Raw genomic sequence first — 23059 nt, forward strand, 5'->3', positions numbered from 1 at the left:
TTTCCAATTAATCAGTCAATCACTCAGCTTTAATATTCTTGGAGCATCTGACCATTTATCTGGAAGAGGTTCAGGCAAACCATTCTTCTCCTACAGCTACTGTTGTACCACTATTCTACTGGGCCACCGTTCTCTTTATTATCGATTATATTTTTATTGAATAGAGAAACCACATGCTGGAAAACATTCGCACTTCACGCAAAAACTATCCAAGGTTCTATATTCACACAGCTTGGAAAATTGGCTCACTTCATCTCTCACTGGAGAAAAACCTGAGCCAAAACAGACATTATTCCATATGGAATTTGGTTTACTCGAGTCTCAGATAACTTTACTGTAAAGAACTCATGAATATGGCATGCAGAATGAAAACAGTAGACCAGTGTTTCTCAAACTTGGCGACTTTAAGTTCTGTGGACTTCAACTCCCAGAATTCCCAGCTGGCTGGGGAATTCTGGGAGTTGAAGTCCACAGGACTTAAAGTCGCCAAGTTTGAGAAACACTGCAGTAGACACTGGCTGAATCTCAGAATCAGCATTTTTACATCAATGAGTTAGAACCACAAGTTCTTTTGGATATAGTCAGCTGCCAACTTTATTGGGAAGAATAAAGTAAGTCATAGAAATATAATGGCCTTAAATGCCAACATAATGTAAAAAGCTAAGACACCTTGGCTGGTGCTTCTTACAAATTAATTCTTGATTCCTCATCCTTAATTGGTCCACCTGTTATGAAATGAAAATTAACCATTTTTTTCAGTGATAAGGTGCGGAAGTACTTTTCCCACTTAAAAAATATAATTCTGTGTGTATGAGGAAGGAGGGACGGAGAGAATGAGAGAGAGAGAGGGAGAGGGAGGGAGGGAGGGAGGGAGGGAGGGAGGGAGAGAGAGAGAGAGAGAGAGAGAGAGAGAAAGAATTTGGACAAGATTTTCTTGATTTTCTAATTCCAAACACAATTTTAATAATGTATTTGAATAGAATAGGGAATTATTTGTTTAGCAGATTGATGGTATTCAGTAAAAAACTGTTCTTGTGTCTAGTTGTCTTGGTGTGCAGAGCTCTATAGGTCATTTTGAGGGTGGGAGTTGAAACAATTTATGTCCAGGATGTGAGGGGTCTGTAGATATTTTCACAGCTCTCTTTTTGACTCATGCAGTGTACAGGTTCTCAATGGAAGCCAGGTTGGCAGTAATAGTTTTTTCTGCAGTTCTGATTTGGTGTCTCATCTTGTTTTAATGCAACTATGATAATTGGTTTTATAATTTGGTAATCTTAAGAAATATCTGAACACTACTGCTTTTAAAAATCACCTTATTTGGATAGTTACCCTTGCTGCATTAGTTGTGTAAGTCACGTGAGTGAATCAAGATCACAATTACATCCAAAAATTATACAATCGCACCATTAGTGGTGCCATATTTGAGCCTTTGTGACAATTTTCGTAGGTATGTTTGGAACTCCATTTGTGAGGAGATTTTCTGGAAAGTGTTGTACAAAACACAGAGGAAGTGATGAGACTACAAGGAGGAAGTGAAGCTCAACTGCAAGTCTTCCTAAATAAGTGTTCTTCTAAAATTACCTGGAGCTGATGTTCCACTGAATAATATTGTATTGTTTCCCTCTAGTGTCTGATTCAAGCAACTGCATAATTCAGTTCAAATTTAGGTCAATTAAGCTACTCACTATTTCAGAAAAAAATGGAAGCAGTTGTGATTTTATTAGAAGTAGAAACCCATCTTTCCAAACTGAAGAATTCACAGATATCCTGAGAGCTTTTACTCTTGCTGCAGCCAAACATTTATCCCACACCTGATAAATCCCAATTTTCATATCTAATCACCTGCCATGTGATGGTGTATCTTACACATTTAAAAGTCTGAAATCCACCACTTGTATTTTTCCTGCCTCATCCCTTGGTTTCTCCTATTATTATTTCACCATATCTTGAAGCAATTGTGTATAGCTCCAGGTAAGGCAGTGATGGCGAACCTTTTAGGCACAGACTGCCCAAACCGGAAGGTGTACATGTGCGTGCGTGCACAGCAGAGCGCTGGAAACCAGACGACCAGCTGGCCTGTGTGCATGCGCGTGTCAGAAACCTGATGACCAGTTGGCTAAACTGGGGCGATGGCACGCATGCCCACAGAAAGGACTCTGCGTGCCACCTCTGGCATGCGTGCCATAGGTTTGCCATCACAGACTTAAGGCATTTAGTTTGTGTTTTCTCTGACTAAAAATGGTACAAGTGTTTCTAAATCAAAATAAAAAAGGATGTACATTGGTGACTGGAACACTTCATCCAAGATAAGTTGTGCTGATTGTAATTCTTAGGAATAGGAATAGCAATAGCACTATATTTCCTCCCCCTCCTCTTCCTCCTCCTCCTCTTTTGAATTAAATCAGGTATGTAGCCAGATTTTTACTTGGAAGATAAATTCTATTGTTTTTGCTGTGCCTTGTCAACAAGCAAACACATAAGGCTGCATCTTAAAGGCTAAAGACCCTTATAGTTCTGTTTGATGAATACCACACTACAGTAAAGCTATAATGAACATTTGTGTTTGGACACATTTTCCTAGTAGACACATCAATAATTGATGCCTCAGCTGTTGCTGACCAGTACTAGAATAGATCAATTTGTCACGCGTGGCCAAACGCTTTCTAGGAAATGGAGCCACTTTAGAAATCTGAGTACTGAGAGCTGGATGCAGGAATGAAGATGATTTGTTCTTAAAAGTGCATATTTACCTTGCATTCAAGGATCAAGTGTGCAGTTTTATTCTCAAAATACTACTATTCAAAAAATCTGAAAGGACCCTTTGTCACAAACTCCCTTCCCCTAAACATAAATATTGTGGGAATTTCTGTGACATTTCATGAGCTAGGAACCTTTCTTTCTTTCTTTCTTTCTTTCTTTCTTTCTTTCTTTCTTTCTTTCTTTCTTTCTTTCCTTCCTTCCTTCCTTCCTTCCTTCCTTCCTTCCTTCCTTCCTTCCCTCCCTCCCTCCCTCCCTCTTTCTTTCTTTCTTTCTTTCTTTCTTTCTTTCTTTCTTTCTTTCTCTTTCTCTCTCTTTTTCTTTCTATCTTTGTCTCTATCTCTCTTTTTCTCTCTCTCCCTTCCTTACTCTTTCTTTCTCTCTTACTTCTTCCTTCCTTCTTCCTTCCTTCTTCCTTCCTTCTTTCTTTCTAATAAATTTTTAAAGGAATTTTCTATAGTTATTCTACAACCAGGAATAATGGGAAAAAAGGGGTTTAAAAGATCGTATTGATATTCAGTGGAACTTCAGAGACTTAAGTTTAAAAGAAGATATTTTTTGTGACCAAGAAAATAGAACTTCCATGCAGAAACAGTTATTTTCTATTCCTTCTAATTCCCAAGGCATGTCCAACTATTAATGTACTTCCTTTCTTATCAAATCATGTCTGTGGGTGATTGGCTGTTGGTTAGTAGACAGTTTTGTTTCCAACTTCTGTATATTTCAATGAAATCTGGGAGAAATATTCTTTCTTTATCTGTGGAACTCTAAGCCTGATATATTTCTAGTCAGAGATAGTATTCAATTTTCTTCACTACCGGTAGCAGGAGCATAGAAGGTTCTTGATGACATCACGGTGAGTGGGCGGACCTTTGCGCCACCGCCACTACCCGTTTGCCCGAACTGGTGTGAACTGGCAGCATACCACCTCTGTTTCTAGTGAGTATAAACATTAGAAAAATTTATTTAGGGCTACGAAGCCTTCACTCAGTGGATATTTCTGCTACATCAGAAGGCAGTTAAACATAAACATTGCTTCAGTGCATGAAGGAAGGAAGAAGAAGGAAGAAATAGCTGCATAGACTAACCATCAGACACTGAAAGTACTGCCAAGAAGGTTACGTGGAACAGCAGTTTCTGACTCAAAGCTCTTGGCTCTTAGATTTAAATAATCTTAATCCTTTTTTTTGGGAATTTCCAGCACTTCTGAAAAATGCATTAAAACCTAATTGTGCTTTTCAATGATAACAAATATGGTTTTAAATCTTGAAACATTTTAACTTATGAGAAACAAGGGAACATACATATTGGGGAAATGACCCAGTGCTGTTAAATCTATACTACCCTTGAGAGAAGCTTCCATCTGTTTCCCTTCTTCTGTTGTACACTGGCATAACTTTTTACACGACATGTACTTTTCAAAAACACCATCTTTCAATGAGCTTTTTTATTGAACGACATGTCTATGTTTTTTTTTAAAGTCTGCCACTTTTTTTTCCTTTTCTAAAGGCAAGATATCACAGGGAAGATATTTACATATTAGTAATATACCTTCTAAAAATGCTAGGAAGAAAAAAAAATGTTTACTTCTTAATTATTCAATCATAAAACCATCCTTTTGACAGTCCTTTATTTATATAGAATGTTAGGTCCTTGGGAAGCGAATGCAATTTTTAAAAATTTTTCAGAGGTCATAAAGTAGATGCTATAGAGAGGCATTAAAGAGGAAGTATTTTCATATTCTGTATTTGCTGTTCGGTACCTAATTAGAAAAAATAGAAGTATTACAGAAGTTGCTTTCTATGTCATCTATACCCGTAATGGTGAACCTATGGCACGCATTCCACAGGTGTAACACAGCACCCTCTCTGTGGGCTTGCGAGCTGTCACCCCAATTCAGCTTCGTTGCGCATGCACCTCCCGCCAGCCAGCTAGTCTTTGGGTCTCTGCCACGCTTGTTTGGGGATGGGGCATGCGCGGGGGGATGTGGGGCCGTGGGCATGGGGTGCATGCGCAGGAGGGTGGGGTGCATGTTAAGGGGCCGTGCGCGGATTGCATTTTGGGGGTTTGGACATGCACATGGCATTCACGTGCGCTCATGCGCGTTTTTGGGCACTCCGTCCGGAAAAGGTTCTCCATCAGTGATCTATACCAAGCACTGATATGTGAGTTGATCTAGAATTGGAGTTAAATGTGAGCTGAACACTCTTTCCATCCCTTATCTTTCTTTTAAAGGGAAAATATGGTCTTCAAAACATTCCTGTAAGGTAAATTGTGGATGGCAACTGTCTCAAAATCACCCCAATACTTTTCCTGGCCAATGGGGACAACTAAACCTGGATATCTCTATTCCTATTCCAATGCTTATGTAGTATAGATAGTCCTTGCTTAATGAGGGTAATTGGGACTGGGATTTCTGTTACTAAATGAGGTCATAAAGTGGACAGCACATGACTATGAAACTTAGCAATGGCAGTTCTGCCAGTCCCTAGTTAACCGTTGTTAAATGACTCACTATTAGTTATTAAGTGAGAACCTTAAATGACTCTGATTTCTGACTTCCCCATAAATTTTTCTTATGGGAAGCTGGCAGGGACGATTCACAAATTATGATCACATAACTGCAGGACACTGCAAGGATCAGATCAGGTTGTCAAGTACCCAGTTTGTGATCATGTAACTGCAGGGGTGATGTGATGGCAGAAACCATGATACCTGGAACCAGAGCCACCGTTGATAGCAAGGTGGGCCGCATATAAATTTAATAAAGTACCACCGATTCAGCACCATAAGTTCCAACAGTCACTGAATGATGGTTGCCCTCTATATATAACAATGTCTGCTTCTTGTGCAGCAAGCAGAGCTGGCAGCAGATTTGGACAGTGAGGAGGTTGGGGAGGAACATGGGCCAGTCCCGGAATCTGGGGAAGGCTCTGATGAGGGCTCTGTGTTGGAGGCAGAGATGGGGCCAGAGCCATATGCCAGTTATCAGCTGCCTTTGGAGTCAGACATCAGTGAGGCAGACAAACAGCTGGAGCCTGTTCCCAGTGTGCGCGTATGCAGAGTTGCCAGACGAAGGGAATAACTAAAGAACAGGGGTCAACTTGGGACTAAGGCTACAGGTGGACGCTGAACTCAGAGGAAATAAAAGAGGAGCAAAAGGGGAGTGGAGTTTGCAGGAGACAATTAGTTTGCTTAATTCAGTGGGTCTCAACCTTCCTAATGCCACAACCCTTTAATACGGTTCCTGATGTTGTGGTGAACCCCAATCATAAAATTATTTTATGTTTTCCATATTTTTTTGAAAATTGTGTTTTCCAATGGACTTAGGCAACCCCTGTGAAAGGGTCGTTCGACCCCCAAAGGGGTCCTGACCCACAGGTTGAGAACCACTGGCTTATTTGGTTCGTGACTCTCAGAGGCTCCTTGCCAAGTTTTGCAGATATCGTCCTGTCAGCCAGATACGGTCTGTGACTGTAAATCCTTCCTTGAAACACTTTGCTGGATATGAATGAGCAGAATTCACGGTAAATTAATAAAAGGTTTTTTTTGGTCAGGACAAGGAGTTTGCTTCATGCTCTTGGAAAGCCTAGGTCAGAACATGTGTCATATCCGTCATCGGAAGTTGACAGTCATCTTGGCAATCCTATTTTTATCAACAGCCACACGAAAAAGTGCTGTTGAGTTTTGCCCAAATCAATCCCTTAGATTTTGAAGCCATGATGTTCTTCTTCTGCCTGGACCTCATTTGCCTTCTTTCCTTGTCTATGGACCTTCAAAGTGTTTGCACTCATAACTCATTTATTTGTGTTCCTGGTCTAGTGAATATTTATTCAGAATTCCAATTGTTCAAGGGAGCTTGCTTCAAAATAGATATTGATAGGAATAAATCTCCTTACCTTCAAATAGAAAGGCTAAAGATTTCATGAGTAGTGAAGGGTGCTATTCCAAGCACTTCAGGTACGACAGATTCATTCATGGAGCGGCACTAATGGATTGCCAAGACAACCACTCCAACATTGCCTGGAATATCTTTCTGAACTGCTAGTCGATTGTAGAAGTTTATAATATATATTTCACAATACCCTGTCAAAAACCCATTTTGTTATGCTGCTGGCCAGTAATCCTTCAGTTATTCTATTGGTAGTTTGCGTTAAGAACTGGCATCTGCTTTATGGGTAAGCGAGTGGCTGGATTCTGTAGAATTAAGATGCAAAATATTTCTGACAGGCCAATTAAATACCCTATTTTTCTTGTTCAATAAAGTCTGGCAGCTAAAGTGGATCTCTTAATAAGACACAGTGCTGGCTTCTGTAACACTGGCTGGAAACCGAAGTAAACCCATCTGTCATATGTACATTCAAACCTGTACAGGAAATTACTTTAGCTACCACCACTATTAAAAGCAACTTTTTTTTTAGTTTGCATCCTAGGGGCCATTCATTCTTTATACTTTGGTATGTCCTGGCTTTTACTTTTTTCTTTCTGATCAACCATACGTTGATTTGTGTAGCTTCTTAAAAACGATCACAGTGTCTTATGTTTAAAACAGTAATAAAGGAGAAGTGCTTTCTATGACTGTAATATCGTTGTGTAAAGAAACTCCTTGACAGTGAAGGTGCTATGGTAATAGATAATGATATTAGAGAATCAAGGCTGTATTTCTCTAACTTTTTGCTGTCAACCTTTTCCGAATAAATAAGCTGCCATGCAAAGGGGCTGGTAGTTCCAGAACCAATCATACGTATATTTAATTATTCATATTACCGAAGTAATGAAATGTGTTGCTAGAAGGAAGAGGAAGAGAGACTGAGATGGAATCAAGACTGTCTAGGCTAGTGATGGCTAACCTTTTCCCCATTGCATGCCAAAAGCAGAGGGAGCGCATGGGGGTTGTGCGTGGGCATGCCCACATCCATAATTATGTATGCGACTCCCCCCCCCCCGCATGCATGCACTCAGGACTTATCCGCTTTTGGCACGCGATGGACCCATTTTCCTGAAGCCTCTGGAGGTAGAAAAACAGCCTAACGTGCAAACTGGAAGTCCGTTCCCGAACTTCTGGTCTGCGTGTTGGGTTGTTTTTCGTCCTCCAGAAGCTTCAGGGAAACCTCCGGAGAGCGAAAAATGGCCAAAAATTAAGGCCAAAGTCAGCGGGCCAGTGCGCGCATGCATGCTGGAGCTGACAGGGCAATGCCTCACACCCCCTAACAAATGGCTCCATGTGCCACCTGTGGCATGTGTGCCACCTGTGGCGTGTGTGCCACCTGTCTATGGACCTTCAAAGTGTTTGCACTCATAACTCATTTATTTGTGTTCCTGGTCTAGTGAATATTTATTCAGAATTCCAATTGTTCAAGGGAGCTTGCTTCAAAATAGATATTGATAGGAATAAATCTCCTTACCTTCAAATAGAAAGGCTAAAGATTTCATGAGTAGTGAAGGGTGCTATTCCAAGCACTTCAGGTACGACAGATTCATTCATGGAGCGGCACTAATGGATTGCCAAGACAACCACTCCAACATTGCCTGGAATATCTTTCTGAACTGCTAGTCGATTGTAGAAGTTTATAATATATATTTCACAATACCCTGTCAAAAACCCATTTTGTTATGCTGCTGGCCAGTAATCCTTCAGTTATTCTATTGGTAGTTTGCGTTAAGAACTGGCATCTGCTTTATGGGTAAGCGAGTGGCTGGATTCTGTAGAATTAAGATGCAAAATATTTCTGACAGGCCAATTAAATACCCTATTTTTCTTGTTCAATAAAGTCTGGCAGCTAAAGTGGATCTCTTAATAAGACACAGTGCTGGCTTCTGTAACACTGGCTGGAAACCGAAGTAAACCCATCTGTCATATGTACATTCAAACCTGTACAGGAAATTACTTTAGCTACCACCACTATTAAAAGCAACTTTTTTTTTAGTTTGCATCCTAGGGGCCATTCATTCTTTATACTTTGGTATGTCCTGGCTTTTACTTTTTTCTTTCTGATCAACCATACGTTGATTTGTGTAGCTTCTTAAAAACGATCACAGTGTCTTATGTTTAAAACAGTAATAAAGGAGAAGTGCTTTCTATGACTGTAATATCGTTGTGTAAAGAAACTCCTTGACAGTGAAGGTGCTATGGTAATAGATAATGATATTAGAGAATCAAGGCTGTATTTCTCTAACTTTTTGCTGTCAACCTTTTCCGAATAAATAAGCTGCCATGCAAAGGGGCTGGTAGTTCCAGAACCAATCATACGTATATTTAATTATTCATATTACCGAAGTAATGAAATGTGTTGCTAGAAGGAAGAGGAAGAGAGACTGAGATGGAATCAAGACTGTCTAGGCTAGTGATGGCTAACCTTTTCCCCATTGCATGCCAAAAGCAGAGGGAGCGCATGGGGGTTGTGCGTGGGCATGCCCACATCCATAATTATGTATGCGACTCCCCCCCCCCCGCATGCATGCACTCAGGACTTATCCGCTTTTGGCACGCGATGGACCCATTTTCCTGAAGCCTCTGGAGGTAGAAAAACAGCCTAACGTGCAAACTGGAAGTCCGTTCCCGAACTTCTGGTCTGCGTGTTGGGTTGTTTTTCGTCCTCCAGAAGCTTCAGGGAAACCTCCGGAGAGCGAAAAATGGCCAAAAATTAAGGCCAAAGTCAGCGGGCCAGTGCGCGCATGCATGCTGGAGCTGACAGGGCAATGCCTCACACCCCCTAACAAATGGCTCCATGTGCCACCTGTGGCATGTGTGCCACCTGTGGCGTGTGTGCCACCTGTGGCATGTGTGCCACCTGTGGCATGTGTGCCATAGGTTTGCCTCACTGGTCTAGGCAAAAGGCTCACAGACAACTTTTAAGTTTTATCATGAGCTAAAGAAAAATGACACATTTTCTATCCCTATCCCATGCAACAAGAGGAAAATAAGTTTTTTTAAAAAAAATACTTCAGGGAAAGAGCTGTATATAGCATAACATATCATTTAGACTTATATACTGCTCACAATGTTTTACAGCCCTCTCTAAGCAGTCAGCATATGACCCACAACAATCTGGGTCCACCAGATTGTACCCACCTCGGAAGGATGGAAGGCTGAGTCAACCTTGAGCCTGGTGTGATTCAAACTGCCAAATTGTAGGCAGCTGGCAGTCAGCAGACGTAACCTGCAGTACTGCACTCTCGCCACTGCACCACCACAGCTCTTATAGCAGCAGCAATGAGCTATATGATGTCTTTGTTGATAATTGTTGCCTGAGAAAGATGGGATATAAGTGAAATAGTTTGTGAATTGGCTTCATTTAATGCTACTATCATGAAACTATGAATGTGTTACTATAAAATATGTTCCCAAATATACATTTTGAATCCTTGGAAAATGCAGTGAATCTGTATAATCATGACGAAAGATACTGTATGTGTCTATTTTATAACACAGATGAGAAAAGTGATTATTAATTTTTCTCCCCTTATTCTAGTTCAGCTCTATGGAGAAAATGTATGGATACAAATGCCTTACAGAGCATCATCATTATTGAAGTTGGGTTGTTATCTTTTTGGACTTAAATCCACAGAGATCCCAGGCTGTCCACCTTTCCTATTGGCACATAACTCATTCGTATTGTCTGAGTAAACAAAAGCAAGGGTAGAGAGTAGATGGATTGTATGTGTATAATTTTATATTTCTCAATTTTTTCAGGTCTGAGCAATGTTATGAATATAATTTTTATATTCTTCAACTTTTTCAGGTCTGAGCAATCGATTGCCATACTTCATAAATTATTTCTTTGACACTTATTTGTTGATCAATGAAGACACTCCAGTGGGTAAGTATATTAAGATTTGTGTTTAATGGGTAAAATTGTACACTTGCATTTTGTATTGTAGAAAAGGAAAGGAATAGAAAGTCAACTTAGCATGTAAACTTTGAAGGAATGCCTATTAAATTGCAATTTTTCTTTCTTGACTTTATGCTGTGTGTCTTAATGATTTTTATTATTATTTTATTTTAAAACTTTGTTTGCCCTTCAGAATCACTTTGACAACAGCCATGCCCATATAAATCTAAATTTAAAAAAGAGTCACGTGCTAAAATATCATAGTTTCTCTATTTGGGGCTATTTTCACAAGCAGATTAACTTGAAACTCCTAAAACAGGTACAAATTAAATCAAATGCAGATAGAAAAATATTGCACGCAAAATATGCTTGTATATCAAGATGCTTGTGCATCAATGCTCAGCGATTCAATTTTTTTTACAAGATTGGGAGGAAGTGCTAACAAGCTTTCAATTAGTAATTTAGATTTTCCTCATTTTCTTTTGTTACGGTTTCATGCTTTATTTTCATTTTTGTTGTTGATAGTTTGACTACAAGACTATCCAGAGTTTTAAAAAAGGGAAACATTGCAATATTCATGACTTTTTGCAGTGGTTCTATATCTCCTCCTATCTACAAAATTAAAGTTTAAGCCTTTTAATAAAAGTAATTAGTTTGACAAAATTCTACTGTAGATGAACATGATTCTTCTTCTGCTATGTCTGTTTATGAATGCCACTTCTGTGTATGGTTTTTATTAGTCTTTAATCTATTTTTGAGTCCAAAGAATTGCATGTGCTATTGGCTGACACTCTCAGCTTTTTAAAGGAGAATCTCAGAATTAGCAATTGAAAGTATTCTTGGACTGCAAATAAAGATGAAATCCTCTGTATACGCCTCACCTATGCACTGCCTCTCTTTGGAGTCTAAAGATTTTTGGAGTCTAAAGGCAGGAATTTTGGGGGGGAAATTCAGTCAAACCTTTGGATTAAAATCTGTGTCATTTGTTTTGCTTTGTTATGTTCTGAGCCTCGGTTGTTTTTAACAATCATACCAAAAGAGAGGGTTGGGGCTGAGAAATCTGCAGTATGTTTAAAATTATGAAATAAAAGCCTTATCAATGATGTGACTGAGAGGGGAGAATGATGGGTGTGCTTTTAATTGTGCCTTTGGCCAAACTCTGTCAGAGCTTAATCAACAGATGTAGCTTCTATTTCTTTATTTTGTCAGTAATCAGTTTTAGTAAATGTAGACATTGATCGGCTCTTTTCTCAGCCTTTTTCCAGACTCTCAGTCCATTAAGCCTGATCTTCAGTCAGGTTGTTTGGATGGATTGTAATACTTTTTGAATTGATTGTATGACCTGTGTATATGCACCAGAACAGTTTAAACACAACAGGCTGTGCTCTTTGTTTAAGCGAGTAACTCGTACTTATAAAAGCCCCAGTATAACAGGTAGTATAATGCTATGTGAGAACAGTGATGCAGTAAAACCTGGCCCAGACAGACAGATTAAAGAGCGTTGGAAGGGGCATTGTAGGTCATCCAGCCCACCCCACGCCCCCACCCACGCCCAGCAGACTCTACACCATTTCTGACAGATGGCAGTCCAGTCTCTTCTTGAAAGCTTCCAGTGGTGAAGCTCCCACAACTTCCGAAGGCAACTTCTGTTCCATTGGTTGATTGTCCTCACTGTCAGAATATTTCTCCTTATTTCCAGGTTGAATCTCTCCTTGTTCAGTTTCCATCCATTATTCCTCGTCTGGCCTTTTGGTGCCTTGGAAAATAGCTTGACTGCCTCCTCTCTGTGGCAGCCCCTAAATATTGGAACACTGCTATATTGTTCTTGTTCACTGTCTCTTTTCTCTCCTTTTCTCTCTCGAGTTCATACCAGGGAGAGTTCACATCACTGCTTCTTCCTACATTTTCATTAAAACTGAAATAAAACTTGGCAGATCTTTTTATGAAAAGATTAAAGTTAATCTGATAAGCAGTAACAGGTTTATAAAATTCCAGCAGTTCTCAGATCCTTAAAGAAAGCCTTGCATCTTATTAGAATTATAATAAATTTGGCCCATATTCAAAGCATTATTGTTTGCAATGTGCAAATGGGTCTAACCATTAACTGTTCTGGATTACAGTTGGCAGAACTCTTAGGGCCTGCAAAAACTGATGGTGGAATAATGCATAAGAGGATGGGCTACGTTTGATATGATTGGTCAGGAAAGACTTAGTTGAAGAAGTGAAACTAGTAGGTAGTTTATTTATTTTATTTACTTATTTAGTTTGTACGAGATAACAGGTATAAGTATAAATATGGACATGAACACAGGAAATGGGTACAAATAAGTGGGGACAATAGGACAGAGATGGTAGGCATGCTGGTGCGTTTATGGCATGCCCCATTATAGAACTCTTAGGAAAGGGGTGAGGTCCACGGTAGACAGTTTAAGGTTAAAGTTATATGGGTTTGAGGATGGAACAACAGAGTCGGGTAGAGCATTCCAGGCATTGACCACTCTGTTGCTAATGTCGTATTTTCTGCAATCGAGTTTAGAGTGGTTTACCTTGAGTTTGTATCTATTGTTTGCCCATGTATTGTTGTGGTTGAAGCTGAAGTAGTCGTAGACAGGTAGGGTGTTGTAGCAGACAATTTTGTGTACTACACTTAGATCAGACCTTAGTCAATGTAGTTCTAGGTTGTACAAGCCCAAAATTTCAAGCCTAGTGGCATAGGGAATTCTATTGTGAGCAGAGGAGTGGAGTATTCTTCTTGTGAAATATCTCTGGACTCGCTGAATTGTACTAATGTCCAATATACAGTGTGGATTCCAGGCAGACGAGCTGTATTCGAGAATTGGTCTAGCAAAAGTTTTGTATACCCTAGTTTGCAGTAGAATATTACCGGAGAAGAAGCTTTGCTTCTTAGTTGGGGGAAAGTGACCATCTAATTCTGGATTTCCTAATTTTAAGGCAAAGTAAAGCTAATTATCATTGAATATTACCTTAAAATGTCCCAAAGGTGCTTTTCAAGAGGCAACTGGACTTTCTTGTTTTTCTTTGAAGGCGTTTCACTTCTGAAGAGACCTTGGACGAGAAGTGAAACATCTTCAAAGAAAAACCAGAAAGTCCAGTTGCCTCTTGAAAAAGCACTTTTGGGACAATCATGACCTGGATGACTGAGAATCTCCATAGACATTTACCTAAAAATGAATTTTAAGCAATGAGACATTGTGTCGGGCACAAAAGACCGCGTCTACATGTGAAGGTTCAGTATAACTGATTTATTGCTAAAAGCCTATGCACAGGAGTCTTCTAAACTAATAGGTCAGCAGTTGATTAGGGTTAGATAAGGGACAATGGCAGTCAAGGGGGGTTGGACTTAGGTTGTTTGTGGTATTAATTCTAGGTAATCTTCCTTTTCACACTCTCCCCCTGGCTCTTTCTTCACTTAGTACACAGGAGAAGCTAATAAGCAAAGGAGCTACAGATGGAAGGAACTTTGTTTTAAAAAGGAGATACTAAAGGATGGGTTGCAAACAATTTCAACAAGGGGAAAATGGAAGAAAGAAGAAAAAACTAACACAACATAGTTGAATAAAAATCTTAATAGTTCAAAAATAAAAAATAAATAAAAAAGATAGAGGAACCCATTGCCAAAGAATAGATACAATTGAAGAGAGAATGCTAGGCTAAAGTTGATGAAAGATGAAAAAAAAAGATTTTAGATATTTAAAGGACTTTAGATATTAAAAAGGACTTTAGATATTTTCAAAGTCATAGAAGGAAAATAATTGCATACCAGCTGCTCAGTTAAGGAGACAGTATATTAATGGACAACAAAGAAAAGGGAAAAGTGTTCAAGTCCAGCTTTGTCCAACAAGATAGTATATTTTGTATCAGGCATTTCAAAATATGAAGAATTGAGACTTGGGACTGGCAAAAATTAAAAAAATAAACCAGTTTATTAAATAACCAGGTATCAACCGAGATGCTTGTTGATGGGTCAGCTGAATCCCTCTTTGTTATTTTTGGAACATCCTAGAGAATGAATGGAATGTTAATGTCATATGTAACATGTGAAAAGTGAAAATTTGAGTGAAAATCCTAAAGATTCAAATTAATCTGATGATGACATTTAGGAAGAACAGATTATATGATGGACCTTATATAAGTCCCAGATACATTTTGCCAATCTAATTATACAAATTAAATAATCTCCATCCGGGAAATGCTATAGTTACAATGCAGGGGTGTCAAACTCAAGGTCCAGGAGCCACCCTGGAAACAGGGAAGGACTGACCCACGGTGCCTCTGACAGCAAAAACAGAACTTGGGAGGGCTGCATGTGGCCCTCCAAACTCCGTTTTTGCTGGCAGAGAGTTGTAGGAGGCCATTGCAGCTGAAAATGGAGCTTGGGAGCCCGTTTTTGCTGGCAGAGTGCTTGGGCCACCACAGGTGCCCCCAACATCAGTGACGTCAAGTTGGCCATGCCTCTCCTGGCCACACCCACTCCAGCCCACCGAAGTCAAACACAACCCTGATGCGGCCCTCGATGAAATCCAGTTTGACACCCCTGTTATAATGTATCTGGATTTTCATCAAGGCATTTGATAAATAATCCTTTGCATTTTGAATAGCAGCTAGTTAAGGGTAAACTGGATGGTATGATAAATACAGCTCCTTAACAGTACGTTAACAAAAAAATTTTTTCCCATGCATTCTCAACCACAATGAATATTGATGGAATAAGATAGAATGTCAGTTGGGTGTAGTAACTAAGACACATGGTTAAGCGTTTGGAGACTATGAGTGTTGGTCCCAACTTAGACACAAATCAGCCAGTCATTTTCTTTCAGCCCTAGGAAGGAGGCAATATCAAACTACTTCTAAAATCTTGCCCAGAAAACTTCAGGGACTTAACAGGAATTAATATTGACTTAAAGGCAGCAAATAAATAAATAAATAAAAATAACAGGATAGATATTTATGTTTTCTTTCCTTGCAAAAATATAATGTGGCAGCAGGGACTATACTTCTGTAGTGATGTTTCAGATTATCTTTTGCTATTTTCTCAAGAAGGAAAGGACTGGGTGGAAAATTTCCTATCCCAACGTGCATTAAAATGAATATGCATTTCTTGTAATGTAGACTCAACAGCTTTCCTGGTTAATTTACAATGCAACACTTCTTATTTAGCATGGAGATTTTAACTTAATAGGTTAAAATGTATTCGGATATTGGAGAATGATGCTGTTGGAAAAATGAAGCTAATTCAGAATGAGGCAATCCTTCATTCCAACCACATCTGGAATACTGCATCCAGTTTTGAACACCATATAAGTTAAAAAGTTGTTGAAACTTTGGAAAAAGTGCAGAGAAAAGCAACAAAGATGATTTAGGGGCCTTAGAGGCTAAAACATACGAAGAACGGTTGCAGGAATTGAGTATGGCTACTCTAGTAAAAAGAAGAACTAGACGTGACGTGACAGCAGCACAGTATTCCAATGTTTGAGGGGTTGCCAAAAATAAGAAGAGGTCAACCTACTCCCCAAAGCACTAGAAGAGAAGACCAGAAACAGTGGATGGAAACTAATCAAAGAGAGAAGCAACCTAGAACTAAAAAGAAATTTCCTAACAGAGAGAACAATTAACCAGTGGAATGTCTTGCCTTCAGAAGTTGTGAGTGCTTCATCACAGGAAACTTTTAAGAAAAGGCTGGACAGTCACTTATCTGGAATGGTATAGGATCTCCTGCTTGAGCAGGGGGTTGGACTAGAAGACTTCCAAGATCCTTTCCATCTCTGTTTTTATCAATTATCTATCTGTCTGTCTGTCTGTCTACCGCCATAAGAAAATTCCAATAGGACAACAGAGGCAACCACACAAGCAATAATTCTTACTTTAAGATCAGTGGTTTATTGTTTCTAATAATTTGGAACATTAGAAATGAATAGATATAAAAGATATAATAGCATTAATACACTGCAGTAATATATTAATGCAGAGGGCCAATGAGAAATAGCAAGTCCTACAAGGACTGCTATAAATCAAATAGCTCCGAGCCGATCTTGAACCCTATCTTTTATACTTTTCTTCTAAACACATACATGCTTCACAACCTCACTAACTCTCACTTTCTGTGAACACCTATGTACATTATTTTCAATTCCTCATTTCCAGCAGTTTCATTCTTCCTGTTTTAAACGAATCCATACAAGTGCATATTTTGCAAAAAAAAAAAAAAACATATTTCAGCAATGGTTCAGCAGGATTATAAATATTTCTGGTAAATTTTGAAATCATCCTAGCTGAAAACTTTGATTCATATCTCTTTCTTCTGGGGCCTTCTATCATCCATAGGCCTTATTAAATCTAATAGATCAATAGGCTATATTTCTTGATTCTCTACCTTCCTACCTACCTACCTACCTACCTACCTACCTACCTACATCGATCTATATCTATCTATCTATCTATCTATCTATCTATCTATCTATCTATCTATCTATCATCCATCCATCCATCCATCCATCCATCCATCCATCCACCCACCCACCCACCCACCCACCTACCTACCTACCCTGAATTTGTTGTATTTGCTCCCAACCATGTGTTTGTTATAAAAAGATGTGCGAAAAAGTCATACTTCTTGGTACAACTAATTATTTTTCAAACTGAAAATAGCACAAAAGATCAGGGTAAGTGATGTGAGAAGTTTTGTTTTAATGATTCCACAGAACAAACTCCGTTGGTTTTATTTGGCTTTATTGAGCTTTTAAAATTTGCAAACCTTCACATATTTAATAGAGGCATTTACACACTTTGCATTTCTCCCCTCCTGATCAACCCAGCTATGCTTGCTTTTTTATTTAACTCCTATAACTCAGATACATTAATAAATCTATTTACTTCCTTCCCATTCTCTGTTCTCTCTCTTTCTCTCTCTCATAAATCTCCTATCCTCCTTTTTACCTCGATTGAGTGCAACTGTCTTCCTCCCCTTTTCCATGTGATACCTGGAGGAGTGTTAAGCAACAATTAAAGAGATAATTCCCTCTCTAATCACTTACATGAGTAAATTAGTCTTGTCAGGAGCTATTAAGACAGAGAGCTTGGAATTCATTAGGCTAGATTGGACCTATGGAGCTTCTGGCATTGCTGCTAGTCCAAGCTGATTAATTTCCTTGAAAACACCATCAATGCCCATCTGTTTCAGTTAGTCTTTAGAGAGCAATTTTCAGGTGGACTGACCCCCTCGTCAGTTATTTCACCCAGAAGTAATGACTGACATGCACAACCTACTGCAGTGTGAAGAGTAAACTGTTTGAGTGCGTGTGTGTATACATATTAAAGTAATACATGCATGCAGATTCCCATTTATAAGACCTGCACCTGTACTTACCATGGTTTTAACACCAGGAAGGTTACTTTTCTCCATTCAGTCTTTCGGTATGCAGAATTGCTATGCTCTTTTCCTGTTTTCAGTTTTTCCTGCCTTTTTCCTGGGGTTTAATATGGAAAGCATGATGATGGGAAATGTACTTCCCTTGACTTTACTTACTTTACTTTATTTCGAATTTCTAGACCGCCCCCTCTCCCAAAAGGGACTCGGGGCGGTGTACAGTCAGGCTAAAACACAAATAGGATGCATATAAATAAATACATAAATGCATAAATGGAGGAGGCTATATAAAACTGTACCTTCAAGTAAAGTATTAAAACCAGTATTTAAAAACAACCCCTAAAAATACCCAAAAAAATTGAATTTAAAATAATTACCCATGAAATTCCCCAATTAAATATCTGCCAGGAGGTAAGATAAAACTATGAGTGGGCCAGGCCGGCTTGACATTTAGTTTCTCCTGCAACTTTTTATTTATTTATTTAGCTGGCCTGGCCTAATCCCAGTTTAGTCCCTCAAGCCTGTATTTTAAATTTTTAGGGGTGAGTTTTTAGGTTGTTTTTAATTTTTATCACTTTGTACAGCCTATTGTTTAATTCGATTTTACGGGATCTTAAGGGTATTTATTATTGTATATGGTTTTTTATGGAGATGTCTGTACACCGCCCCGAGTCCCTTCGGGAGAGGGGGCGGTCTATAAATCTAATAAAACTTAAACTTAAACTTTATCTTCTCTGTAAAGTTTGGGAACGATTACTATGAGGCTAGGGATGTAGTCTTAGCCACTGAGCTTGTTGATCAGAAAGATCGGGGGTTGAAATCCCTAGCGCCGTGTAGCAGAGTGAGCTCCCATTATTTGTCCCAGCTTCTGCCAACCTAGCAGTTCGAAAGCACGTAAAAATGCAAGTAGAAAAATGGGAATCACCTTTGGTGGGAAGGTAACAGTATTCCGTGCGCCTTCAGTGTTTAGTCACATGATCATGGAGACATCTTCGGACAGTGCTGGCTCTTCGGCTTTATAACTGAGATGAGCACCGTCCCCTAGAGTCAGGAACAACTAGCACATATGTGCGAGGGGAACCTTTACCTTTACTATGAGGCTAGGTGAAATTGCTTTATACTCTACCATTAGGTACTACTGCTGGGACAATACTCAAAAGACTTGGGTATCTTATCAGGGTTCCAAATTTTTGTCATTTAATTGATTATATTCTGGGAGGTTGGTATCAATACCTAGTAATGATGAGATGTTTTATCTTCAGCTTGAGCCTTTATGTTTTACAACAGTGCATCCATTGCTGAGTCCATTCACCTTTCTGATTCACTTGGTTGACCTTTCCTTTCAACTTTCCTAAAAATAAGGACTTCTCAAAGGAGCTTTGTCCTCTTGTAATGGGTCCAAGGGGAGGGAGGATAATTTAGCTTAGGTGTTCATGTCTCAAGTGAGAGTTACAGATGGATTTCTTCTAACTAACCACACAGTTTATGGATTGTGATTTTAGTATAGTTAGACCATGAATAATTGACAGACTGGATTTTATCATAGATTTTATCTGTTACTTATTATTTTATTCTAGAATTTTTAATTGTATATTTATTGAGTGTTTTTATTTGTTCTGGTCTAGGACTGTAATAAAATTCTGTTAGTTAGTTAGTTAGTTAGTTCTATAATCTACTTGTTTACTTTTCCAATCCATATCCACATCCACATTCCTGTGCATTTTGTCCATTTCTGTTTTATTCTTCATATCCTTCTGTTGACTTTTCCTGGGCCCTTTCACTGTCCCTAATGGTCTTCTTCAGTCCTCCTCAGCTTCGGATAGTGTCAGCCAGGACCTCCTTAGTGCTGCTGTCATTAGGATTGTAAAATTATTGTTTTATGATGTGTATAAAATAGATGTATGGATAAAAATATGAATCCATGGCAAACACAGACAACATACAGTTGTAGTGTAAATACAGCTTTTGGGAAAACAGAAGTCTTCTAATTACATTTAATACTTAATTGACTTTGCATACTGTAATACATGAGTCTTGGGACAAGTATAATTTCCCATATACCAAGAAGCATACAAATCACCAGCTTCTTATTTGGATTTTGCGGAAGAATCTTTTTTTTTTTAAATAATGTTTTTATCAATATTTCTAACATTCTCCTGTTGTGCAATTTACAATACATTACATTAGAAAAATAAAATAATGTACAATCAAGTTTTCATCAAATAGACAGCATTCATGTTTGGCTTGGACTAAATGCATGATGGACTACTATTATTCAAAGTCTTCCTCACCCTTTCCTTGACATCAGTGATCAGACCGGAAGCAGCAGCAATCATTGTTTACTTATTTATTCAATTTATAAAGCTGCCTATCTCACATGCGCAACTCTGGGGGAGATCATAGAGGATTGTGGGAGGATTGCTGAGAAAGAAGTAAGGTTTCTCCCTTCTGATATCCAATTTGCATGGCATATACTGTATCTATCTGATCTATTTGATATGTCCTTCATCTCTCTGTTTTGTCAAGTACTCAAGCTGGCTGCTAAAATTTAAAAACATAATATGGATTTACTTTAAATTTAGAATATTTTATATAAAAGGATGTAATAACAGTTATAGTCAAATGAACATTTAATAATCATAATAATTATTTATATATATATTGGATTGATGATATGAGAATTTGTGTAAATTGCAAGTGGGATTATTGTGAGAAAGCACAAAGCTTTGTAACCAATCGACATACTATATGTAACTGGAGGATGATTTTTATGTATTGTGTGTGTTTATGTTTGTTTGTTTTATGTTTGTTTAAAATAATATATTTATATTTATATTTATATTATTTATATTTATATTATTTATATTTATGTTTATGTTTATGTTTATATTTATATTTATGTTTATGTTTATGTTTATGTTTATGTTTATATTTATATTTATATTTATATTTATATTTATATTTATATTTATATTTATATTTATATTTATATTTATATTTATATTTATATTTATATTTATATTTATATTTATATTTATATTTATATTTATATTTATATTTATATTTATATTTATATTGTTTATGTTTATATCTATATCTATATCTATATCTATATCTATATTTATATTATTTATGTTTATGTTTATGTTTATGTTTATGTTTATGTTTATGTTTATATTTATATTTATATTTATATTTATATTTATATTTATATTTATATTTATATTTATATTTATATTTATATTTATATTTATATTTATATCCATCCATCCATCCATCCATCCATCCATCCATCCATCCATCCATCCATCCATCCATCCATCCATCTATCTATCTATCTATCTATCTATCTATCTAAAAAGTGCTACCATTCACTGGAACTGGTAGTAAAAAAAATGCTAGAAAAAGTTTTTAAAAGTTCTGAAGATCAGTTATGCAACAATCAACTCTGCCTTGCAATCGTTGGAACTTTTTTTTACTTTTTTTTTTTTTTACTACTGATCACTTGTGTGACAATCAGCTGTGCCTGATTGTCTCTGAGGTTTCTGCTTGTTCCAGGGGCCATTTTGTGTGAAGTCCAGCTGCGTTTACATTGTGTGTGAGTCAGTTGTGCAGCCATGCCCACCTGGTCACATGACCACCCATGCCCACCCAGTCACATGGTCACCAAGCCATGCCATGTCAAGCCACGCCCACAGAACCAGTAGGAAAATTTTTTGGAATTTCACTACTGGAATGAACCTAGCTTTCCCCAGGCCTATCTGCTCCTGTTTGCAATCTGGTCTTGGTCTCAGTGAAATCTAGAGAGTTTACAGATTCAGAAGGTTTCATTACCATCTTTTATCACTGCAGCCTGGCAGTTGTCTGAACCTGGTAAACTGAATTAATCTTAATTATGACTTTCTCAAAGCAGTCAAACTCCAGGCTTCTTAATCTTTTCCTCCATGCCAGGGCTGTCAAACTTGTGGCCCATGGGCCAGATGCGTCACGTACTGGCCACGCCAACACCCAATTTAGCAAAGGGGAAAAAAAGTCCTGACACATCATGTGACACTGAGTTTGACACCCTTGCTCCATGCCCTTTTCTGCTGAAAATTTCTGTCCCCTGATGCTTTTCCCCTAAGATTCATAATGATTTCATTTTGATTCTGGGTTGTAAAAAGTAGTCTCAAAGGTGCTTTAAAATGATAACGACCTTCTTGATTTTCCTTGAAGGCAGTTCATTTTTTATCCAGTTCTAACTCTAAAGGGTGGGAAATAGAAATGATTTATACTCGTTTGCAGTCAGCCAGTCGTTAATACTCTGAGGGTCATTGAAACCACTTGGGGGTTAATCTCTGTCCTCAGAGTCACCTGAACAGAGGGCAAACTGGTGTGGAATTGTCTTGGGACTACTGAAAGGGCTCTATGGTAAATAGGAGATAAGTGGTATCTGTTGAGGGAGGGCTTCAAGGAAAATCAAATGTCCAGTTGCCTTTGGAACAACCAAAGATCTTTGAATGACTGAGAACCTCCACAGATAGAATAGAAAAAGAATAAGAATAGAAATAGAATAGAAATAGAATAGAATTCTTTGTTGGCCAAATGTGATTGGACACACAAGGAATTTGTCTTTGGTGCATAAGCTCCCAGTGTACATAAAAAGACAAGATACACTCATCAAGAATCATAAGGCACAATACTTAATGATAGTCATAGGGTACAAATAAGCAATCTGAAACAATCAATATAAATCTTAAGGATACGAGCAACAAGTTACAGTCATGCAGTCATAAGTAGAAGAAGATGATAGGAACGATGAGAAGAGAACGATGATAGGAATGATGAGAAGACTAATAGTAATAGTAATGCAGCCTTAGTAAATAGTTTGACAGTGTTGAGGACATTATTTTTTTAGTAGAGTGATGGCATTCGGGGGAAAAACTGTTCTTGTGTCTAGTTGTCTTGGTGTGCAGTGCTCCATAGCATCGTTTTGAGGGTAGGAACATTTTATGTCCAGGATGCGAAGGGTCTGTAAATATTTTCATGGCCCTCTTTTTGATTCGTGCAGTATACAGTATAAAGTATACTACTTTAAGGTGGGCAT

At 38.2% G+C, this 23059-nt stretch overlaps 1 protein-coding gene across 1 annotated transcript in view; it reads left to right on the top strand.

Annotated features, from left to right (window-relative positions):
- CDH23 (cadherin related 23) overlaps positions 1-23059 on the top strand; it is a 677284-nt gene that overhangs the window by 36648 nt on the left and 617577 nt on the right. Inside the window, exon 3 of the mRNA XM_081954507.1 lies at positions 10500-10577. Within this exon, the coding sequence (XP_081810633.1) occupies positions 10500-10577 (78 nt within the window). The remainder of the gene's footprint in view (positions 1-10499; positions 10578-23059) is intronic.

Source organism: Natrix helvetica, assembly GCF_964273705.1.
Source record: "Natrix helvetica genome assembly, chromosome: 5".
Lineage (NCBI taxonomy): Eukaryota > Metazoa > Chordata > Lepidosauria > Squamata > Natricidae > Natrix > Natrix helvetica.